The sequence below is a fragment of the Artibeus jamaicensis genome, unplaced genomic scaffold, assembly GCF_021234435.1.
Source record: "Artibeus jamaicensis isolate MK-2021 breed Jamaican fruit bat unplaced genomic scaffold, CSHL_Jam_final contig_391, whole genome shotgun sequence".
Taxonomy (NCBI): Eukaryota; Metazoa; Chordata; class Mammalia; order Chiroptera; family Phyllostomidae; genus Artibeus; species Artibeus jamaicensis.
In genome coordinates, this window is record NW_026521814.1 from 15,971,372 (window position 1) to 15,996,028 (window position 24,657).

Here is a 24,657-nt window from a genome sequence, read left to right on the forward strand (position 1 = left end):
AAAGTGTTGACTTCTGTTTACAAAGAGAACAGAAAGCTTTTAATAAAATATTAGAATATCTTAAACAACATAAATTAATATACTTATCTGGCATCAATCTATTCTCAAGGTGACAATGTAGTGCCACCTATTGGTTAAAATGGTGTAATTTTCTTTTTGTAAACCTTTTAGAATAAAAAATCTCCAATCTATTCAAAAGTGGAAAAAACAGCAGAGTTGACCCTTCAACAACATAGGTTTGAGCTGCATGGGTCCACTTACACATGCATTTTTTTTCAGTAAATATTATACATGTATTTTCTCTTATGATTTTCTTAATAACATTTTCTTTTCTCTAGCTTATTTTATTGTAATAGAGTATATACTACACACACAAAAGGTGTGTTAATCAACTGTTTATGTTATTGGTAAGGTTTCCAGTCAGCAGTCAAGCTATTGGTAAATTTTAGGGGAGTCAAAGTTATATGTGGATTTCTGACAGTGAGACAGGGGAGGAGGGTTTTGTGCCCCCAATCCCCTCATTTTTCAGGGGTGCACTGTACAATGAAACCCCTTGCGCTATCCATCTTCAGTAATAATCATCAATTCAGGGCCAATCCTGTTTCATCGGTCCCATCCAATCTGTGCCACCTCCTAATAATTCTGAAATAATTTCCAGGTATTATCTCATTAAAAAAAATGAGATCCATAATAAGGCATCATTGCTTCTTTTCTTTGGCACCATGTCTATGAGTGCAGATGTCAATGTATGCGAATATGTCCTCAAGTACTAAGGGTAGAAGAACGGAAAAAATGCTACATCTTAAGCAAATCCACGAAATACCGGTTCCTCTGATAGGGAAGGAGGCCTGGAGGAAGGGATAGAGCTGGTGGGGGACAGGGAGAAAGGGTCTCATCTCATATCAAGAGACTGGTGTTTGAACCTTAGCCTAGCTATCCACCATCAAATAACAAACTCTCCCAATTTCTTCACGTACAATATAAGGTGATTGGTATTAGAATAATGTTTAAGATTCTTTTCAATTCAAAAGTTCTGAAACTTATTATTGATTTACATTAGTAGTAAGTGTAAGCACATGAAAAGGTTCACCCTTAAGTAATTTGTTTCCTTAAGTTGATTTTAAAGCCTTATAAATATAATTTTTTAAAAAAGAAGCACCTAAACAGAGGAATCTCTATGTATACCATTTGCACTTTCATTCAACTATATGCAATGTAAAAATGTACTTTTCAATATATATTTTTTGTATATATAGTTATACTTCTGTGAACTTCTTTATAATTTAATCTAATTTGTAACTGCATTTATTCCTCTTGGCAGCTTTTAAAAATATAAAATCTGGATAAGTCCTATCTTTAGGATCCTCATGTGTCATATATCTGTATTTAAAGAACTTCTGGATAATTTCATAACTTTATCCCCTAGATGAAGTCTAGAATGTACTACAGCAAATAATATTTTCAAGAACTAAAAAGGAAGACAAACCATAGAATATAGTTAATTCTGTAGCAACATGTTCCAGAACAATCCACGAGGCTCAAATAAATTACAATCTATGTCAAAAATATCTACAGAATTAAGTTATTTAAAATGTACCAAGAGAATTAAAAGACTATAACCTCAGAAACAGAAGTTATAAATTAAAAACAAATTATTCAATATTTTCAAGCATAAAAAGAAAAAAACCATTATGTTGGAACCTATGAAATATCGGAAATATGTAGATTTTTCAATCACAGAACTTCATTTTTAAATCTATTACAAGGACTGATTAGGGAACATGCAAAAACAACACGTTTAGTAAATATACAGTAAAGACTTTAGTAAATATATATTTACTAAATTATTTAGTACATATACAGTAAATATTTAGTATATACTATCCAAATCTTGTGATACCACCTACTTACATATTATTCCCTGAGCTATATTACAATTCCTGTAGGGTACAGTTTGCATTTTATCTGCAAGACAGCTAATCCTTAAAGCTGATTTGTGAATTATAAAGAAAATAATATAAGGAAACCAAACACATTGCTACATATTTAAAAGGAAAATAATTAGGTCAGATATTGTTAATATGCATCTCTAATAAAGAGCAAATGATTCTTGGTCAACAATTCAAATGTATTCTTGAGAAAAGCACAGTCAATACTTATTCTTTAATCTCATTTAGTTAAAAATACATTTACTAATACCATCCCCACCTTTTTATTACCACTTCAACTAGAAAAGCTGAAGGGGAAAGAATTAGAGAAATACAATGTCCAGATGACCCTTAAATCTTATCTGGGCCCGGAGTTTAACATTGCTATTGGTAAATTATTTATATTGTTCTCCATTGTTATGCATTTAGATTCTGAAGGTCAAGATGCCTATTACATTCACCCTTGAACACATTCTCCTCCCTCTCAATTAATACATAAATCCAATCAGAGTATATTCTGATCACTTGGAGTGGCATCTGAAGGTGGGCTGGCTTCTTTCACTACCTATTTATGAAGAAAAGTTTTATTCTTCATATCATATGTAAGGCTGAATACTGTAAGTGTATATGTAAAATTGATCAATTTTTTTACGATAGGTAATCTAAGGGACAGAAATAAATTTGAGTTTTACTTTTCCAATTTTCTAGTCAATCTATTTAAAATTACCATAGAAATATGAGTTGGAGGAGCAAAGGAGGTAACTGATCTGCAAACTGGATGATCTTTCTCAATAAGGAAGAGTTAACTATAACACAGCATCAGCTAAACATATATCAGTTTCCTCCAAGTAACAAGATGTTAAATTTCTTTTTATTGTTGTTCAAGTACAGTTAGATGTTAAATTTTAAACCCTCTTGAACAATTATTATCTATAATCTGCCTATAGAATAATTTACTTACTAATTTCATAACTGTGATTTCATATCTCCCTCAGTTACTAATGTAAACCCTCAAAAACACAAAGTACAAACACATATCCTGCACCCTCTGTACTTACTGTCCATCAGTTATGATTAATGTAACAATTCTACAATTAACTCTCAGGCATTGAATTGTACTATACACCCCCCAAAAGTAGGAACAGCTTTCCCTTTGATGACTTAAGAATCAGTTTCTGTCTCAAGGACTACAGATGAAAGTCTTGTTTTTGTACTATCACTCTTTCTTCCATTGATACAGGGTGCAGCCAGGGGGGCCCCCCAAAAAAGATTTGGAATGGTGTCCAGAATTCAAAGTGTATAGAAATATTGGAGAGACATAAGATGTCCTCACGCCCCCCACCCCCAGAGGGAAAGGCACGAATGGAGCCAGGGCCATTGAGAGCTATTTTGCATAGCAACAGTTGTGCAGCTAACCTCTGGAATAGTTATTTAACATATCTATAACCTTTAACTGGTTTGATAGATATGTTAAATAGCAGTGGCCATGTTTGGAGCTAGGGAGAAGGGAGAGAGAGAAGACTGCTACCCAGAATGTAACCAGGGGCTGGTCCCCTGAGTTAGTGGACTGCATGAGGACTGTAACTAATTGGTCTCCTGAGTGGATGGGGACCAACGCAGGGACTGAGGATGGAACTAGGAGGACTCAAGATAGAACTAGCAAGGACTCAAGATGGAACTAGGAGCTGCGCTCCTGAGTGAGAGGGGACTCAAGATGGAACTAGCAGGGACTGAGGATGGAACTAGGGGACTCAAGATGGGAACTAAGGGCTGCTCTCCGGAGTGAGAAGGGCTTGGACTCAGAATGTAACTAGGGGCTGCGCTCCTGAGGAGATGGCCTGGGTGGGAGCAAAGTGACATGAAGAGTCCCCGCTTGGCGAGATGAAAGGAGAGAGCCACGCGGTTTCAGCAGAGTTAGGACCCCCTCTTGGCGAGGTGAAAAGAGGGAGCCATGTGGTTTTGAGCAGGGTTCGGACCCCCTTCTCCCAGATGAAAGGGAAAAACTACCACGCAGCTTTGCCAGAATGGAGATCCCTGCAGCCAGGTGAAGAAGAAAGACACATGTTATTGGTGGAGTGCGAACTCCTGCAGCTTTGGTACAAGAGGCCCACGCGACTTTGGGGTGCCCCCTTTGGCTGCGTGGCCTGAAAAGCAACAGAGACTTTGACTGGAACTGGGTACAAAGGACTCTTGCCAGTGGACCATGAGAGGGTACGACAGTACTTTGGATTAACTCGAGATCCTGCACAGTGACACAGCTGACGGTGCCAGCGGTCTGCAACACAGACGTGTGCTCATTTCCTGATTTACGGTACCCGGAGTTGGGACAGTGGGAGAAGGGAGCGCTGTGTGGGTGTAGGTGTATACATAAAGGACTTTGATATTTTAGTGGTGGCATTAGGCCTGAATAGCATTAAATAAACATTTTGTTTCCTTTTCACAAATCTCTGGCTTTAAGAGATGTCTTTCCAATTGGCGGCGGACAGAAGGGCCCAGTAGATTTTAGTATTTTGTCTTTGGGAGGGGCCCCTGTTGTATAGCAGTTTTGGGCATCCCTAAGTGGGCCAAATATTGTATTGCCCCTCCCTCGGACCACCTCTTGTTCGGTAACACCATCAGTACAGTTTTTAATATTTCACATGAATTGTATATATAAATATATGGTATTTAACTGTACTGGAGATAAAACCAAAGCCAAACTTCAATGAATATCTACCTGTAACAGGGCGCAGCCAAGAGGGGGGCCTCAGAAGAGGATTTGGAATGGGGTCCAGAGCTCAAGGTGTCCAAGAAATATTGAGATGTCCTCACCCCACCCCCCCAAGGGGAAGGCACAAATGGAGCCAGGGCCATTCAGAGCAGTTTTGCATAGCAACAGTTGTGCAGCTAACCTCTGGAATGATTATTTAACATATCTATAACCTTTAACTGGTTTCATAGATATGTTAAATAGCTGTGGCCATGCTTTGAGCTAGGAAGAAGGGGGAAGTGACTTCTACCCAGATGTAACTGGAGGCTGGCCCGACACCCTGCATGAGAGCTTGGAAGATTGGCTCCACGCCTTGGGGCCATACCCCCAGACTAATGATGGCAGCCCAGTAAAGCTGGGAGGTGAGAGTCCTCAGCTGGGAGTTGGAAATGGAAAAGACTGGTTTGGAGACATGAAGATGCCGACTGGCCATTGTGGAGAGAGCCATGCGGTTTCAGCAAAGTAAAGGACCTCCTCTTGGTGAGGTGAAAGGAGAGAGCTGTGCGGTCTCAACTGAGTTAAGACCCTCTCTTGCCCAGGTGAAGAAGGGGGGGAAACCATGAAGTTTTGACCAGAGTTCAGACCCCTGCAGCCAGATGAAAGAGAGAGCCACGTGGTTTCAGCAGAGTGAAAAACTACCACGCAGCTTTGCCAGAATGGAGATCCCTGCAGCCAGGTGAAGAAGAAAGACACATGTTATTGGTGGAGTGCAAACCCCTGCAGCTTTGGTAGAAGAGGCCCACGGGGCTTTGGGGTGCCCCCTTTCGCTGAGTGGCCTGGAAAGCAGGAGAGACTTGGACTAGAACTGGGTAGAAAGAACTCTTGCCAATGGACCATGAGAGGGTACCACAGTACTTTGGATTAACTAGAGATCCTGCACGGCGACACAGCTGATGGTGCCAGCGGCCTGCAACACAGACGTGTGCTCTTTTCCTGATTTACGGTACCCGGAGTTGGGACAGTGGGAGAAAAAAAAAAAGGAAGGGAGCGCTGTGTGGGTGTAGGTGTATACAAACCCTAAAGGACTCTGATATTTTAGTGGAGGCGTTAGGCCTGAATAGCATTAAATAAACATTTTGTTTCCTTTTCACAAATCTCTGGCATTGAGAGATGTCTTTCCAATTGGCAGCGGACAGAAGAGACCAGTAGATACTAGTATTCTGTCCTTTCGAGGGGCCCCTGTTGTGTAGCAGTTTTTGGCATCCCTAGGTGGGCCAAATATTGCCCACCCACCCCCGGACCTCTTGTTCGGTAACATATCTAGTGGTCAAAATGTATACTGTATTTTGCCATATGTAACACACTTTTCCCCCAAAATTTCTGAGGAAAAAATAAGGATGCACATTATACATGGGCAGTACTAACTCCTATGTGAAAAGTGAGTTATACATGGGAATTACTATTAAAATGTGGGTGCTCATTATACACAGCAAAACATGGGTACTTTATGGCCCCTGAACATTAAACATACTGTATGCTTATGAGCTTACACCAAAATTTATAGCCGCTTAGCATCACACATGCTATTAATTATGCACATTAAGAATAGCATTGTAACTGGCAGAGGAAAAACGTCCTCACACTGTGCTGGCTCTCGATTTCTTCGTGCTTCTGCTGTAAGGCCTGGGAAGCCCGAATGGAATCTCCAATCCCCCACTGGGCTCTTAGTTGTTCCGACCCAGGTCCTTCAAGCCAGTTCACAACCTACAAGTAGAAGTTGAGATGAAATTTTAAAATAAGCAAAGCTTTTCAAACTTTCATCCTAATTGGCTTTCCCTCCCAAAGTTCCTCAGGTATTTTTCACTTAAATTCTTTAAATTCCACTGCTTTAGGCAGTAAATATTTATTTTAGAACTATACAGCTATAACAGGACAATTTATCCAAAACCTAAATTTGAAGGAATGTATGCTTCAGAACCTCAGACTTTCAGCTATCTGATGATCATCTGCCACAAAAAAGATTAGAAATTAACTTGTAAGACAAAAAAACTATATAATTTAGAGTTGGAAATGACATCTGTCAAATTCCTTATCTAACCGTTGGGAAACCTCTGAGTTTTAGAGATAAGGTGCCCAAGGTAACATAATCCATCAGTGAAAAACAGGGCCTGAAAGCCATGTGTCTGTCCTAATACTCTTCCCAAGGCACTGATGAAAGTGAATTAATTAACTAATATAAAGTTAGAATGCTATTTTGCTTACTTTGAAAAGAAAATTAAAAACCACTAGTAGAATTACACTACTAGCAGTATTTTACTAGTAGTAGAATTATACTACTGCAATACACTCTAGGCATCTTACGATCAACAAAACATTCAGACCCGCAAGATTATCTGAAGTCCCAATGACACCAATCTACTCAGAAGGATGTAGGGTGGGGACTAGTTTCCCACAACAGCAGCTCTGGGCATTTCTCTTCTCCAGAGCCGCTGAAGCAGTCCAACAGCTCAGGTGTAAGGAGATGAGATCCATAAGTACTGGTATGGAATCAAAACCTCATAACCCCCACCACAGTGGTCATGTCTGTTATAAAGTCAATGAACGTGCCCCAAGTTAAGCCTTTCATCAAGTATTAATAGTTTTCCCAATCTAGATCCAGAATATTTTTTACTATAAACATAGTAAAAAATTGTTGCCTAGTAACATAATTAACATTCCAAATTTTTATCAGGTTTTCAGGAGAACCAAGTAGATAGTTAAGCAAAGATCAAATTTCCATGAAGAAGAAAATAATATTTTTATTAAATCTTTATCCACAAACATGTATTCTCTGAATCCACACAGATACAATGAAGTACTTTTAACAGAAAAAATAATTTTATTAAGATATACCTGTTACTAAACTAGAATAAGGAATTCAACAAATGATGTATGGTTATGCTCCCAAGAGGTGAATGAGGGTGTCTCCGAAGCATTATCTTATATAATCAGGGGATTATATAATAGGCTTAGCTTAGAAGTTTATAACAGAATATCACAGACCCATAATGCATTTCAGTTACTACCAGGTTAAAGTACATTCATTTTGAAATCTAACAGCTCATATAATGTTTTATAATTCTATAAGTGACACACTATAGAAAAAATCATATATATATTTCCTTTCATTAGTTCTTATATGCATAATGTTTTCTTATGTTGCTCCAGATTTGAATGCCACAGTCAATTCTCATAGAATACAAGTAATTCCTAGCCTGTGTTTTTCACTTAACATTGAACTATACCATAATGATTTTCCATGTGGCTACGGTATAATTCTCAATGCTTACAAACCTTCTTTAAGAAGGCTTAATTCCGTGCCTCCTGCTTGCCTGCCTGCTTTTTTCCTTTCCTTCCTCTGTCCCTCCCTCCTTCCTTCACATCTGTCCAACCAAGCAACCTGTCCACCCTTGTTAAGAGCTAAGTAATGTACTACCTCAAATAACTATTATACCTGATTTCAAGATCCCATTCTCTATTGTTAAGTATGTAGAATGTTCCCAATTTCTACCAATTCTAAGTAATTCCATAATCAACATTATATATAACATTTTTATATTTAGCATCATATATAGTATTTTATAGTTATATATAGTATTTCTTCTAATTCTGTATTCTCATTACTATGTAATATAAAAATGAATACAGAATCAGATGTAAAATGGCCCTTAATTATTTTCAACAATTAATATAATCAATTATTTCACTAGAAATGTCTAAATTCTAAAAATAAGAGAGGGATAAAAGCATCTCAAAAATATTTAACTTTAACAATGTCTTACACATTGAAGACATTATTTAAACACTTAACTTTGCTTTAGAATGCTAGAAACAAAAGAAGCAGGTTACCATAAATCATGATAACTGGGGAAAAGCAATTCGCTGACATGTAATTTTCAAAGAGCCATAAATAAAGTAAAGGCTTCTTGGTGCAAAAAATCCAGTTCCATAGTCAAGTGCACATATAGCTTTAATGTATGCTAAAAGTAATTTCCCTTAGGATGCAACATCAGTAAATGTATGACTATTTCTAATAAAAATTATGCAAATTGAGATCGATGCCCTAGTAAACATATTTATTTAAATGCATTAATGATAACGGTTTACCAAACCCAGTTATACAACTTAATTTCTATCAGGACATCTTGCTCAATCTTAATATTAATTTACTGCAAAAGCAGTTCCATGCTTAATCCGTATCAGTGTGACCTCTCAAATGGTTACATTTATATGCAAAGTATAACCTTGAAGATATGTTCTTAAAATCTACCATGACAAATTATCTGCAAAGGCTAAAAATGCGTGTGACTATTCACCATTCTTTTGTGACCAGGTAATTTCTAAAGAATGCAAGAGAGAATATTTGGAAGTATATGAAGTCACATCAGGCAGAAGGGCATGTCAAACATCTGACCCGGTGAAAGAATATGAGGGAATGGGCACCTAACCTCCAGCTGTATACTTAATGCAACTCCTATTTTGCCTCTGTGTTTCCTTTCTATAAACAAGAAAAAGCACATGAATGATTCCAGAAATAACATTTGCAATGCTGGTAGTAATTACTGACACAATAAATAACAAGAATCACAAGAGCATTTTTTAGGGAAGTGGCATTATATCCTACCCAGAAGTATGTGATGTCTAATTTTTAAATGTAGCAGCAGCAGCCCTGGCCACATAGCTCAGTTGGTTGGAGCAATGTCTCAATATGCTAATAAGCTTGTGGGTTCAGTCCCCAGTCAGGGTACATACAAGAATCAACCAATTAATGCATAAATAAGTGAACAACAAGTCAATGTTTCTCTGTCTCCCACCACTTTCCCTCTCTGTCTCATAAATTATTTATGAAAAAATTTCTTTTTATTTTCATAAATAAAAATGAATGCATGAATGAAAGCATGAAGTAAGCAGCAACAGCATGGAGAACACCTGCTTATCACGTGAAGTCTGATGCTACCAATTTGAACTGTGGGAAATTAAGTGACTGATAACTATAATGGATATTATTTATCATATAGTTTATTTATTAGAGATACTGATTTCTCTTAATGTTTTTAGGGATAAGTCCGTGAAAAAAATTTTGAAAAATTCAATTTTTGCTAATTTAACATAAGCAGAGATAGTCAACTTTATGATTATCTTCACATAACCAAAAATTTTTATTCCATTTTCCTCAAATCTACAAGACTGAAGACATTACAGTTTATGCTCTGTGTGCTGACATGATCAATATGTTACCACATAGCTAAATTTAAGTAATCATTTGGCAAGGGAAATAAATCTTTCCCTAAAGTGTGACAGAGTGTAAGACCATTAGAGGATGAATATTAATGTTCTAACCAATTCACAAGTAATGCTCATAAAGAAAACTGAATAGTAATGAAGTTTGTTTTTAACAATAATCTCGTTACCATCATCACCACCATTATAAATATTCTCATCATCTCCCTTCTCTATTTCTTCTTTGTCTACTTGAGCTGGCCCATCATTTCAGTAACACACTTGGCAATACATTAATGAACTCCATTGCCCTTTTGTCTTTTTATCATAGCCACTGATCCCAGGTAGCAAAGCACAAATACTAAATGAATATTATCTCCGTGCTGCACCTCAACAGCCAGCCACAAATTGTTAGGGTTGTATGACAAGCCAGAAAGGTGCCACCATAAATTCAGTATCAACCTACCTAAAACTACAACTATATTTCTGTGGTAATTTCACTCTTCCAATCTACACAAAGAAAATCTGGAATCATCTCCATCTCATCTAAACCTCTACTCCTCTCTCTCTTCAGCAACACCCTACAACCCTGCCTCTAAACCTACACCACCAAGCAGATGACATTTGTTTCTTACTTTGTAAAAAAAAGGACACATCACAGTGAAAAGGTATGTAAATATGTGAAAAAAACATAGTATATTTAGGTCTTTGTACTATTGATTTCAGGCATTTGGGGAGTCCTGAAACATATCCCTCACAGAAAAGGGGGACTACTGTATGTACTCTTAAACTAATTCACTAAGCTTACCTGGACTTAATACAAGCTGTTTTTAACTTGTGAATATATTGCATTTAAAAAGTTACATATAATTAATGCTCAGAAATCTTTAGTTTGGTTACCAGGAGATAAAACCTAAATCCCTTTACCTGGAAATTAAGATCTTCCATAATCCAGCTCCTGCCTCATTTCAAGCCTTTGTCCTTATGACATCCTGATGATCTGGCCAGGCATCAGTAAAGTAGAGGCCAAAAATGGCCCACCACTGGTTTTGTAAATAAAATTTTATTGGAGCATAGCCACACATATTCATTAATACAATATCTATGTGCTACCATGGCAGATTAAATAGTCATAACTACAAGAAAAACTGTATGACTCACAAACCCTAAACATTTACTGTTTGGTCTTTTACAGAAAAAGTAAGCCAACAACAGAAGTAGACTTGTTGACTAGATCCAGTTGAACTGAAGTAAATACTATTGCTGCCTTTAATCAAGTCCTGGGTGCTTTCAACAAACTTTTCAAAAGTGGACTTATGATCCCTGTTTTAGTAATAATAAAAGGAAGGGAGGGAAAGAAGGAGAGGAAGGGAAAAAAAGGAAGTTAGATGGAGGTTCAGGTGGCTAAATAATGTAACCATTACCACACAGCAAATATATGGAAGAATTAGGATTCAGAACATGTTTTTTGTCTACAATGGCCAACAATTTTTTCTCTATGGCCAACAATTTTTTTTCTATGGCCAACAATTTCCGATGGTGCCTCACTGCTTCCTTTTTCTTTGACAGAGTCTGGGATTTCATGCTGCTATTATTTATTCATTCTGTTCTTTATCCTCCACAAAATGCTAATTCTTTTAAATATAAAAAAGGTGCCTGGTGAAATCACACATTCTTGGAAGACGAGCTCAAGTACTACCTCTTCCACTAGATTTTCCTAGATTACCTGCAACCAGAGGAGTAAGTGCTCCTATAAACACCCAGAGAACTTCAGTCATAACCTCACGACACTTAACGTTCTACCCTCCTTAAGTTTAATGATAGCAAATGCCAAGTCTACCTTTATATCCTCTATAATACCCAGCACAATGTTTTCTACATAATAACACTTAATAATTATCTAGTGAATAAATAAAGCTAATAAGAACATTTCTAATCTGGATTTTTAAGTAAAATATTTTAAGATTTATCTCTTAATAATGCAGCACAAAAATTCAGAACATAGTCTAAATAAGAAAAATGTCTTGGCACTGATTTTTAGTATAAAGGTAACTAAAAATTTATAAATATTAAACACATTGAAAGCCTTCTATCAGTTTCATATAATAAAATTTAACATTATAATTACTTATATTACAGTTTATCACTTTGCTAGGATAGAAAAACTCAATGCCCAAATTAACAAAAATTAACAAATTATTAGAAATAAATTATCAACAATAAAATGTTATTTATTGCAAGAATACAGAGACCACGTTTCCAACAACTAGGTTTTTTCTGAAGTTCATTCTAATAGTGTGAGCTGAATGCTCAATGTCATTATTCTAGAAAGAACATAACCTTAATGCAAATACGATTTGTAAAACTACACATAATTAAAAATAGTTTAGAGTCTGGTTTATATATCTAAGGTTCTCTATAAATCAGGTTTATATAAATAAGGCTCGGCATGTAATAAGAGGAAAAGTTATTTTTACAAAAACCCAACATTTACAATTAAAAAGAGTTAAATATATTCAAAGCAGATACCTACCTGCATCACCTTCTGCTGAATTTCTTCTAACTGTGTACGCTTACTACGTTGCCTACAAACTTCCTGGTAACGGGTATATTGCTCTCGCAGTGAATCTAATAATTTCATAACCTGTGGCTGTGCAAGTAGTTCATCATCCATAGGAGACCATGACACCCCTCCATCCGAGCCATTAAATCGACGCTGCTGTAATTCGGATAACAATTCATGCCCTTTAAGGATAAAAGATACTCATAATCAGTATCCATAAACAAATACAATTCTTCTCAACCCAGTCTCTTATCTTTAGAACCTACCTACCTATATGTCTGCCTACCAAGTACTGAAATAATAGTTTTAAAATTTATATAACGAGAAAACTGCATATATGCATATATATGTCCACATATATATGGTATACTTATGTGTTATTTAACATATCATAAATACGTACACTAAATATGCTATACTACATAGTACATGTATATGGTGCATACTATATAGTACATGTATATGGTGCATAGATATTTTATCTATATCACATTCTTCTAATTGGTGGATTCACTGCTTAGGATATTGTGCCAACCAGTCCTTTTCCCTGTAGAGCACAATTACACTCTGGAATTTCTGTCTGAAAGTAAAAATCAATACTTACCAATGTTATATGATTTCAGTATTAATTCATACTTATAATTATAGCTCCTTAAAAATGATGGTGTAGCAAATGTTTGATTGAAGGTAGAAAGTCTGTATTACTGGTACAAAATAAATAATCTCTACAACATATTACTTTGAATCATGAGAGGCCAAAGAACTGCATTTAATGTTATTACAGTAAACTAATGCAGAATATCCACCCATTCCTGAGAAATTAGAATTGCAGAATGTGTAACATCTAAAAGCTGTAAGTATATTAACGATTTAAAAAATAAACTAATTAACAAATTGTTCTTCCATTATTATTCAGGCACCAAAAATGCAGATACCTAAATTCTTTTGTCTTCACCTTTATTCAAGAAAATGTCCTAAATTTAAATGGCTTTTAATACAGGAAGGGGCAAAAGAAGGTTTACAGTTGTTCATAAGGAAAATAATACAATAAGTAATAATACAAGAATAACCTGTGTCTCATGGACTCATGAAACTGTAAACCTACTTGCCCCCCTGTATTTTCACTGATAGTCATCTACTGTACCTTCTAAACACTCAAAAGAGATTACAATTACCTCTTTGTTCTCGAAAAGAAATAAAGACATATTGTACTAAAAAGCTTAGGACGACTGAATCTATGCAACAAAAATACTCAGAATTTATGTCTTTACCCTTCATTACATTTTATGATTGAAAGATCAACTATCTTAAAGACTTATGCAAAGTTTAGTCTATTTATATATGTAAATGCATATTTAAATACATATATTCCAGCCCAAATATCTCTAGTAGTGGTAAATTCTAGCAGAAAACAATAAAATTTTTTAAAGTAAAAATACCTTAATTTAACTTATACTTTCTAATAATAGCTCATAATTCTAATTTTGCTAGTACCAGTCACCGTTCTAAATACCTTAAATATGTTAATTCATTTATCTTTAGCTCAAGCCAGTGAAGTATAGATAGTTATCATCCCAATTTTAAGATGGGGAACTGAGATGTGAGAAAGTTAAGTGACTCATTATGCAGGTAATACGAGTACAATAATATTAGAGTTGGGACTTCAGCAGTCTGGTTTCAAAGTATATAGCCTCTGAAATCATTATGTATTGCTACCTCTCTAATGGAAATGGAATCCATAAGGAAAACATTAAGGGTAAGTTGTCAAAACAGGAAAATAAATGTACTCTTAATGGCTTTTATGAATTTAGACATATACTACACGCCAATTCAGCAGCAAAGACACACTGTGTGCAAGGCCTTTGCAAGGTGCTAAGCATTTTTACAAAGGCGACTATAAAAACAGTACAGCCAGTGGCTTTGAATTTAGACCTGTTTTTAGTGCTATGTGAGAAGTTTAATAGTTACGTGATCTTGACCAAGTTTTTTAGTATCTCTAAGCTTTGGCTTCCTCAAGTACAAAATAGAGACTATAATTCTAATAATCTCAAGGGGTGTTAAGAAAATAAAATATAAAAATACCAAAAAACCTAATTTTGGAATGTAGTAAGTATTCAATAATCTTCTTAGCAATCCAATAGAATAAACATTTTAATCTCCATTTACAGATAAGAAAATAAATCCAAATATTTCAAGGAAGAGCTAATTTAGCAATTTATCACTATTAATATGTTTAATGTTGTAAATTAACATTTTGGTTAAACCAAAAAGCAGTCTGAAATTTTTTTCTTTGAGTTTCTACCACATAATATAGAGTAATTCATCACTAAGTACTGTTGATAGGCTCTCCAACATTCAGCAAAAGGAGATATAACAAGACCAGTGTTACCACAGGCTAATTGATATAAACACAATTTAAGTTCTTACAGCATCTCATGATGTTATAACAGAATGATGTTACTGAAGGACCTGCTATACATGCTCAACCAATATTTATTTCATGAACCAATCAAAACAGGATTGGTTTACTGGATTATGTTTATTACTAAGTAGCACATTTTTTTCATCTTACCTGCCTGAAGAACTGTTTCAGGATCAACTGATGGAAGGAAGTTTAAATCCACAGACCTGGTAAGCACCAAAACAATAATTTTTAAAAGCTATTATTTCTATCCATAAAACTGAAGAAAATCCTTTATACATACACATTAAAACAGGTACACACAAGTATGAAAATCTGAGGTATACTGTTCTACCATGTGAACTTATTTTTTAAATTACATTACATTATATTACTTATTTATTCATATTGTTGTTCGAGTACAGTTGTCTCCATTTCCCACCACCACTTTCCCCTGCCCCGCCCACCCCACCTCCCACCCTCCATCCTTCCCCACTTCGGCTTTGCCCACAGGTCCTTTACACATGTTCCTTGACTACCCTCCCCCTCTTTTACCTGCTACTGCCCTCTCCCTGACCTCTGGTTACTGTCCGTTTGTTCTTTATTTTAATTTCTCTGGTCATATTTTGCTTGCTTGTTTGTTTTGTTAATTAGGTTCCATTTATAGGTGAGATCACATGGTATTTGTCTCTCACTGAATTTTTCTCTTAAGCATTAGGAAGCCCATTAGAAATAATTAAATAATTGTACCCCTCAAAAAATGCCTATGTGATAAATCACCAAATATACTACTTGGAAAAACACAGTTTATTGTTATTAATTATAATATTACTTCAAATATATCAAGACACCCATTTTATTAGTTTTTGCTGGGTATTTGTTTCAAAATAAAATTTGTAACTTTATAACCCAGAAATGTTAACATTAAAAATGTACGCAGTCACCAGCTAATCAAAAGTTTACTTGTCAGCCCTGGCTGGTGTAGCTCAGTGGATTGAGCGCAGGCCTGTGAACCAAAAGATTACGGTTCAATTCCTAGTCAGGGCACATGCCTGGGTTGCAGGCCAGTTCCCAGTGGGAGACACACAAGAGGCAACCATACATTCATATTTCTCTTCCCCTCTAAAGATAAATAGATAAAATCTTAAAGAAAAAAACCATTTACTTGTCTACAGCAACCTTTGAGAGCTGAAAATAGTTGTATTTGGGTATGTGTCCAGAGCAACTGTACTCTCTTCCGTTTACTAATTATGCTTCATGTGTTTGGACTCTGGCCTTTATTAAACAGATTTGGAGAGTAGAGATGAAGGAAAAATAAGGGTAGATGGCAAATCAAAGTCTAAGACCTTGCTGCTGCAATTGAGAAGTCTTGCTTATCTAAACCTTTCACTTTCATCTTCTGATCTAGGCCTTCAGGTCTTATATAGTCTAGATCCTTCCTCATGGCTGCCATAAGCATGATGAAAATTTGCAACAACAGGGACTTTACCGTCTGACTTTTTAGAGACTAAGCAACAACACTTGAGTTCCTTTAGGAAGTTCTGACAAACACAATATTTTACTTAATACTTCATAGAGTCATGGGAACCAACATATACCAAAAGAATCTCCAAAACACTGAACAAGATATTGATAGAAAAAAAGGGGTGCCACTGGAATGTAAACACAAGACGTTCTAAGAAAGCAGTTAAACAGGTTTCTTTACTACACTACTTTCTCAGTATTAAACCCTACGACCAAAGCTCATTTTCTCTAGGCACCCTTTTAATGTCTTTCATGAGGAGCAGGACTTTCATGAGGAACATCAAACTTGTTGATTGGTACATGACTATATTTAGATTCATGGAATAACAAGATGATTTTTACAAAGTTCCATTGCATTTGTAAGGCCTGATTCAAAAGAGATAGACCAGGATGAATACTGATTCTTTCAGATTTCCTATTAAAAAATTACTGTTCTAGTGACCATTCTGTGATTGAGAGACCAGAAAGAGTTAAATTGTGTCCTAAAGTGCTTTTTACCTGGGGAGAGGAACTTGGCCTACCAACAGGAAAATAGAAACTATTAAGGTTATAAAGTTCAACAAAAACCTGTTAAAGTGATTTACCTAAGTAGTTACATTTAGACAACACAATTGAACAATTACATCATCTAGTGTCATAAAACACTGAATCCCTCAAGCTGAACTCACAAATATCACATATTTCACAAGAACAAGGGAGTTCTACACGCCAGGCATGTAGGTGCTAAGGTATTTAAGTAAGGTTATATGAATTTTATTTAAAGCTGTAACATTTCCCATATTCTTTTCAAGCAAAGTAAAACAATTAAAAGATAGAAAATGGTTTCATTTTGACAACATGTCCTTTCCAATGAATATTTTACACAGGTCAGAAAAAGATAAAGTTATTACTAATCATCAGATTAAGTCTCTTAAAAAAACTTTGCTTCAAATAAGTAAATTTTACATTAAAGCAAATTCTCAAAATTAAAAAATTTAATTCAAATTTTGTATGTCTATTTTTATTGGAGACCTGCTTACCTTAGTTCTTTTAGCTTGCATTAACAATGGCGATATCTTTTATCAGATTAATTATAGCTTTGCAAGGGTATAACTGCATGACTCTGGCCACTTACCTTTCTTTCTCTTGATTTCCTTTATCACTTCCATTGTTAATCAAAGCAAGTTCATCTAATAATGATGTAGATTCCTTTGTAAACTTCTCAAAAACCTACAATATGAAATATTATCAACATATTAAGAATAATCTTAAAAGTTAATATGTACAAAAGGATTTTCAGTTAAGAGCAAGAGAATTAGCAAAGCAGGATTCCCTTTCCCTTCCTGGATGTCACTGGGTACCATTCAACCATCAGGGCACAACAGTGACAGGAGCAACTAAACCACTTTCTAAACCAAGGAATAGTTTCAATGGATAGGAAATTTTTAGAATTTAAATGTATTATAAAATTATTTTTATTCATCAACAAGTTTATTTCTATTCTTATGTTTCCTTAAAAACACTTGCACCAAAAACAGTTTTAACTACATAAATGGTATTTAGAAAAGCTTTAACCCTCTACTTCCAGTTACAGAACATTTCTTTATGTTATTTATGTTATTCTAGTATCAATCCATATGGTTACATGTAATGGTTAAATAATTTTAAATACAAGCATATAGCATAAAAATAAATTGGTTGTAATTTTAATGTGAGTTGTTGGAATATTTCCAAAAAGGGATCTGGGCAAGTCTGGTTAAAATGAAGTAGACATTCATTTGACTAATGACACTGTTCAAATATGGTGGAAACAGAATTGGTTTTCCATTCTGAAATATCTAAAACTTCATTATTCTTCAATAAAATTAGCACATAATCCAAACTGAGTTAATATGAAATTTGATTTTTAGACCCCAGGAGTTTCATTAAGTAATGCTTTATTACACAGAGTAGCCAATTTCAGAAGACTGACAAAGATACATTTTCAGAAATGTAAACCATAACCCGCCAAACTGCTTTCCAATTCAAATTGATGTTTCAATATTTTCTCTGAGAATAGTGTACCAATTAGATTACCTTCTAGGAAATTATGCTACTCTCCTATTCTACTTAAAAGATTTACAACTTTTACTAATACTGCTACGAATGACAACGGTCATAGCTAACACTTGTGAATCTGACTCCAGAGTACCTACCTTCAGGCACTATACTAGTATATGGTATACACCGTATTTCTTCATTTTTATGGAGAGGAAAACAATCTGTGTTTTAGTTAATTACATTTTAGTTGATTAAAATGATAAAGACCAAAATGCATCTTATTTAATAACATTTTATCTCACTGTAATATACCAACCAGCCTCTTATTTAACCAGTCCATGTGATCATAGGTAAGACTTCCACCAAAATCCTCTGTTAACTGACAAGGTTCTATGTAACGAGTCAATTTATTGGCAGACACTAAAATAACCTATAAAAGTAAAAAAAAAAGATAAAAACAAGAAAAGAAACATTTAGTAAACCACTTTTTATGCCTATAAAAGTGCTTAGGACATAAAATTATGTTATTGTTTCTACCATGATATATAATTTATTTAATACATTTAATATCAATTTAATAAACTGTGGCTATTGCTAATAAATATGCTATCATTAACTGTTTTTAATAAATACCACAGTAAAAAAAAAGCAAACACTAAGTAGTGCAGTTTTTTTTTCAACCACTACTGGCTGAAGTATTCTCACAGTTTTATCAGTATTCATAGTTTCTTTGTAATAAGAATTCCTTTAATAAGAAACAAACTGACAGTGATCAGAGGGATGGGGAAGAGGATAACAGGGAAAAGAAGGGGAAGGGGCAAGCAACACAAACAGAAGCCTCCAGGGCATGGACAATGGGGAGGAACTGACTGGGACTGGGGGGCGGGGCGAGGTAGGGGAGAACAATAGGGAAAAAGCCAGGTCAATTGTAACTGAACAATAATAAAGAATCATAAAGCATCTACACTTATAATCTGAATACTTTTATTAACATAATATTTTATGATGCATCTATGTTGTATTTATTGCTTTTTTATTGCTAATTAATCATGCTATTGTTTGAATGAAGCATAATTTATTTAAAAAGTCCTTTAACAATATATTCAGCAAAGAATTTCCATATGGCCTAAAAATTAACCACTAAAATGACAAGCACAAATGAATAATCTGTACACTAAAATGATAATAAAAAGTACACTAAAATGGTAACCACAAGTGAATAAATCTAGCAATCAGAGAAATTTGCACTTTATTGTACAATTTTGCATTACACTGTGTAATAAGGAAGTAACAAGCCTATCATTTTATTGTAATCTGTGACAAGCACCTGAGAAAGAAAAGTCAAGTCAAGGAACTTGTATAAAGGACCCATGGACAAAGATAACCCGGGTGGGTGGGGAGGGGAGGACTGAATGTGGAAGGAGGGGTTTGGCAGGAGAAGGTAATGGGAGGAAAATGGGCACAACTGTAATTGAACAACAATAAAAAAGTAAAATAAAATAAATTATATGATTAGTTTTTCTAACATTCCTTTGATTATATATTAACAAAATATGTCATGTAATAGAGTAAAACATGGGATATACTAATAACTTAATTTGAAAATCAGAACTAAAAAGTAGGGAGGTCAGAGAATTCATAATTTTGAAACTTTCATATTAAAATGATAACCTTTTTACTCTAAACTTTAAAAGATTTCAAATATAAATTACAGAATCACCTAAGAGACCACTGTAGAGCTAAATAAATTTTCAATGAATTTTCAATAAATTTTCATTTTCAATGAAGTCTAGGAAGTTAATTTATAATATTGTTTACTTCTTTATGTTCATAATTTTTATAATAAAAATATTTAAAATAAATAACTATAAATCTGTTTTAAAATCTTCCCAGAAAAATAACGAGGCCCAAACAGTTTCGAGTTTTAAAAACCAAAGAAGAAATTTTAAGTGTCTGAAGTCTTTTATTAACTAATCATATTGTGCGAGTTTGTAAGTAATGGTGCAAGATACCCTAGTCCTCAAACCAGTTTCAATTCTCTGCTCCTTACTAGCCATGAGCTCTCTAGAAAGTCAGGTAAAAAAAGCCTTGGAGCCTCAGTTAGCTGCTCTAGTAAAATCAGCACATTTGTCACTAGTTTGCTTAGCTTCATGGTCTAAGAAGCTTCATTTCAAAAAATCGAATAACAGATCATTTCAATCTTAAATAAATGTTTTCAGATATAAAGGGCACACCCTCAATTCATTCTGAGATTAAAACAACATAGATACCCAAGGACAATTTTGAGAAAACACTATGATTTACAAATATTTTTGTTAGTCTACATCAAGTGTTAGCAAGACTGTAGTATAGCAGAAATTTTTTTCATTTCACTCAAGGATATGTTTTCATTTTAAAGTGAAAGAAAGTGGGGAAGGAAAGGAGGGGGGAGGGAGTCAGAATGAGAACAAGAAAGAGAGAGAGACAGACAGACAAACATGGAGGGACAGAGAGAGAGACACTGATCAGTTGCCTTCTGTTCTATCCCGACCGGGGAACCCACAACCTATGTGTGTGACCTGACTGGAGATCAAACCCACAACCTTTAGTGTACACTCCAACCAACTGAGCCGCCCAGCCAGAGCCCAGCACAAATTCTTATACACTGCAAGTGGACACATAAATTAAAATGCCTTTTAAAAAACAATTTGGCCTTATCTTGAAATTTGAAACATTTCTATGACCTATGCCAGGACAATCTGCACACAAAATCTTATACATGTTTAGCAGGAGACATACACAGGAATGTTTATAAAGCATCATTTATAATAGTGAAAGAATGGAAACAACCCAAATATCCATCAATAAAGTATATTGTTTTTATTCACACAATGGGATAATATTAAGCAGTGAGAATGAATCAACTATATATCTACTGAATATGCATGAATCTTAGATAATAATTAGTGAGAAAAAGCAACTTAGTGAAAACTAAAATTATACCATTTTTATAAACTAAAAAAATAAAACTAAGTATATTATTTTAGAATACTATTCCTAAATAATAACTTTATAGATCTAGATATAAAAGAATAAAAGATAAATACCCTCTATTTCCTTCTAAAGATTTTGTCCTTTGCATTTAAGTTTTTAATATACAATCAGAATGAGTACATAAACAGAAGATGCGTAAATACAAATAATTTAGGTGGTAAGGGATGGGGGACAGGTGAATGGGATCAGAGAGGGACACTCAAGATTATTTCAAATTATATTTGAGTTTTTAGGTTAGGTGGTGGGTATTCAAGTGCTTTTTATATAATTATTAAGCTTCATATACACATTTTAAACAAATATGTACCATATTAAAAAACTAAAAACAGAAAAGAATCACGAGAAGAATGAAATGACTTATAGGAGAAACACTGAGGCCTCAAGCTCAGAGTGAGGAAAGGGTACCTCTTTTGAGGCAGCAAGCAAGGTCAGAGGGAAAACAAAGGGAAATCTGGAGGTGGTAAGGACAGGGAAGCTGAGAGTTCATGTGATTTTCTTTTTTCTAATTGAAAAATAAAAGAAATAAGATACAGATCATCAGATTACATTTTTGGTTAGTCTAGTAACAGCAAACTGTATAAAGCCTGTCTATACTAAATGACAATTTAATGTTATCTCTAGACAGGAGTATCAGGCTCATTTCCACAGGAGGCCACATCCTCGCGCCAGCCTGGTGGTTGCCTTCAAAGGGCTGAATGTAATTTTAGGACTGTATAAATGTAACTACTCTTTAACTAGGGGCAAGGAGCTCTGCCCTGCGGCTGGGTAGAAAACAAGGTGCTGGGCCGGACAAAACAAGGTGGAGGGCAGGTTTCCGCCCACAGACCTTGTGTTTGCCACCTGTGTTCCAGTATGAGGAGTTTAGTATATTTTACTGTTTTCCTGTTTAAATAATAGTGAGAGCTAATTTAAAATAAACATTAGAACAAAAGAACACAGAAAATGGTTTTCTTAGTGAAAAACTTGTCAGAGAGAGCTTTATTTTATCCTCTAGCTCCAATGCAGCTTCTTTAGTTATTAGAGACAGACATGATGTTAAACATTAAACAGTAAGTGGAGTTAAGCCACAGACACCATTTAAGCTGCCACCAACTCCTTTGGGGATCAAGGCAGATACTTGTACACTAAAAGATTAAACATAATCAGATCCCAGGACTTTTCCTTTCTCTAAAAATGTCTAGCAATCTATCAACTAGATATATACTATGAAAGAAAGTGAGAGACATGTATTTATTCTATGAGATAAACCACTTGCTGAATTGACCTTCAATTCACATCTGAAAAGATAATATTTTCAAAGCACTCTTTCTCCCCCCAAAAATGACTGAATAGAAAACACAATGAATGTACAACATAGTAAGTGGTCTTTCTGCTCTTCAGTTGTACCTTATTTGGCACAATATTCTAATTATGTTGTAATAATATCTCTTGAAAAATCCCTCTATCATGTCCCTCATAACTTAATTTTAATAATGTGCTATTAATTTGTTCAACAATCATTATTTACTGAAAGTTATGTGTTCTAGTGCTGGGAATATAAAAATAAATAAGGTTCTACAAAGAAAATAAGCTTTCTATTTCTGCAATATTCCAGAGACAGCTGCCTAATGCTTTCACTAAAAGTACATTAAAGTTTTCTGGTTTGTTTCTAGAATCTTTGTTGAAAATACTCTAAATGAATGTACATGTTGTTGCCCCTTTGGTCATAATAGCTCAGACGGCAAAAGGCTTTGCTGGAATAGTCCCAACTGTTTCCAAATTCCTTTTCTGGGTTAAACACCACTATATTATAATGAAAGGAATCAAGATTTATGCTCCAGTTCTGCCGCTAATTCACTGACCTTAAGAGCAGTCAACCTAAAGGAATTCACTCCTCGCTTATTTCCCCAATCTGCCAGAGAGTAGCTACCTTAAGTTATCAATGATGTCTTTTAAAGCTCTGAGAGGACATAATTCTGATGAGCTGTCATCCCGTACATTTAATTTGGACCATTCTCTATAACATATGACTTGTCTTGCTCAGTGAAGAAGACTTGTCACTTTCCACCCAGTCTGGCTCATCTTATTAAACACACACACATCTTTCTGCATCATGTAGTTCCAAAATATATAAAATTGTTGGTAACAGATTTCAGATTTAATAAGTCAAAGGGAAAATCTGCATACTCAGTTATATGTGGCAAAAGTTTATTTGCATCTATCTTATAAGCTCTTTTTCCTAAAATTAACTTATATGTAAATAGTACAAATTCACTTTCTTTGATGACAAAAACTGTATTTGGGAGTATAACAAAGAAAAAAAAAGGTCCCTTTGTCAAGTCCTTTCAAAGGAACAAATACCATGAAATTGTTTTAATACCTGAATATCTGAGTTGCTGAAAAGGAAACTGAATAGGCAGGCAGCTATTTTGGAGCAGGAAGGACACCTGAAGAAATACTTACTCGGTTAAGCAATGACAGAATAATATTCAATGGCTAATGAAAAACATTAGAGAAACTAATAGAAGTTCATAAAGAAGAAGAAAGTTTAGGAATGGTGATAGGCAAGAAAATCATGTGGGAAGAGGCCATTAAAATAATGAGTGGGTGTTTATCTGATGAACATGTGGACAGCTGGTAATAAATCTTTGTTATAGATTAATTCTATAAGGTAAAACATATTTGTGGCTTATAGGAACACCAGTACTCACAACAAAGTTATACTTTCAAGAGCCCCAATGATCCCAAATAACAAGGAAAATAACTTTAAACAAGCATCTATGTTGAATTTAATTTTACATAAATGTCTAAGTATCATTTAATGGCTGGTGCTGAACTGTCCCTTAAAGTTGAAAGTTTGGTGGTATATTAACTAGCATTTGAAATTACTCTCATTTCATTAAAACATTAGGCTTTTAAAAAGTGCCTAGTGCTTATTTACTTGGGAAAATATTATAGCTGAATCTCTTCAATGCCTAACAGTAAGTATATTGACAAAAGAAGCTTTAACACTTGAATTTAAAACATCCATCTATGACATCAAATCAAGACAAGTAGGAGTTCTCTTCTATTTTATCCTCTAAGAGTCAAGGTATTACATCCCGATTAATTCATAAAGCATGAGACCCAACTGGGCATTTCTGAGCAGATGCCTACGCTTCAGCAGGACATGACGGGCTCCTCGCAACAGGGACCTTCTCCCTTACTCAGTGTTCTGAGCCCCGGCCTCCAGTTCACTTTGTATTCTGCTGGAGCAACGTCT

General features: G+C 34.9%; 1 protein-coding gene across 1 annotated transcript in view; it reads right to left on the minus strand.

Moving 5' to 3' along the window:
* Positions 1–24,657, minus strand: part of SESTD1 (SEC14 and spectrin domain containing 1) — a 98,114-nt gene that overhangs the window by 22,932 nt on the left and 50,525 nt on the right. Inside the window, exons 6-10 of the mRNA XM_037130031.2 lie at positions 18,700–18,813; positions 17,479–17,573; positions 15,012–15,067; positions 12,410–12,621; positions 6,259–6,381 (exon numbers count right to left, since the gene is read on the minus strand). Coding sequence (XP_036985926.1) covers positions 6,259–6,381; positions 12,410–12,621; positions 15,012–15,067; positions 17,479–17,573; positions 18,700–18,813 — 600 coding nt within the window. The remainder of the gene's footprint in view (positions 1–6,258; positions 6,382–12,409; positions 12,622–15,011; positions 15,068–17,478; positions 17,574–18,699; positions 18,814–24,657) is intronic.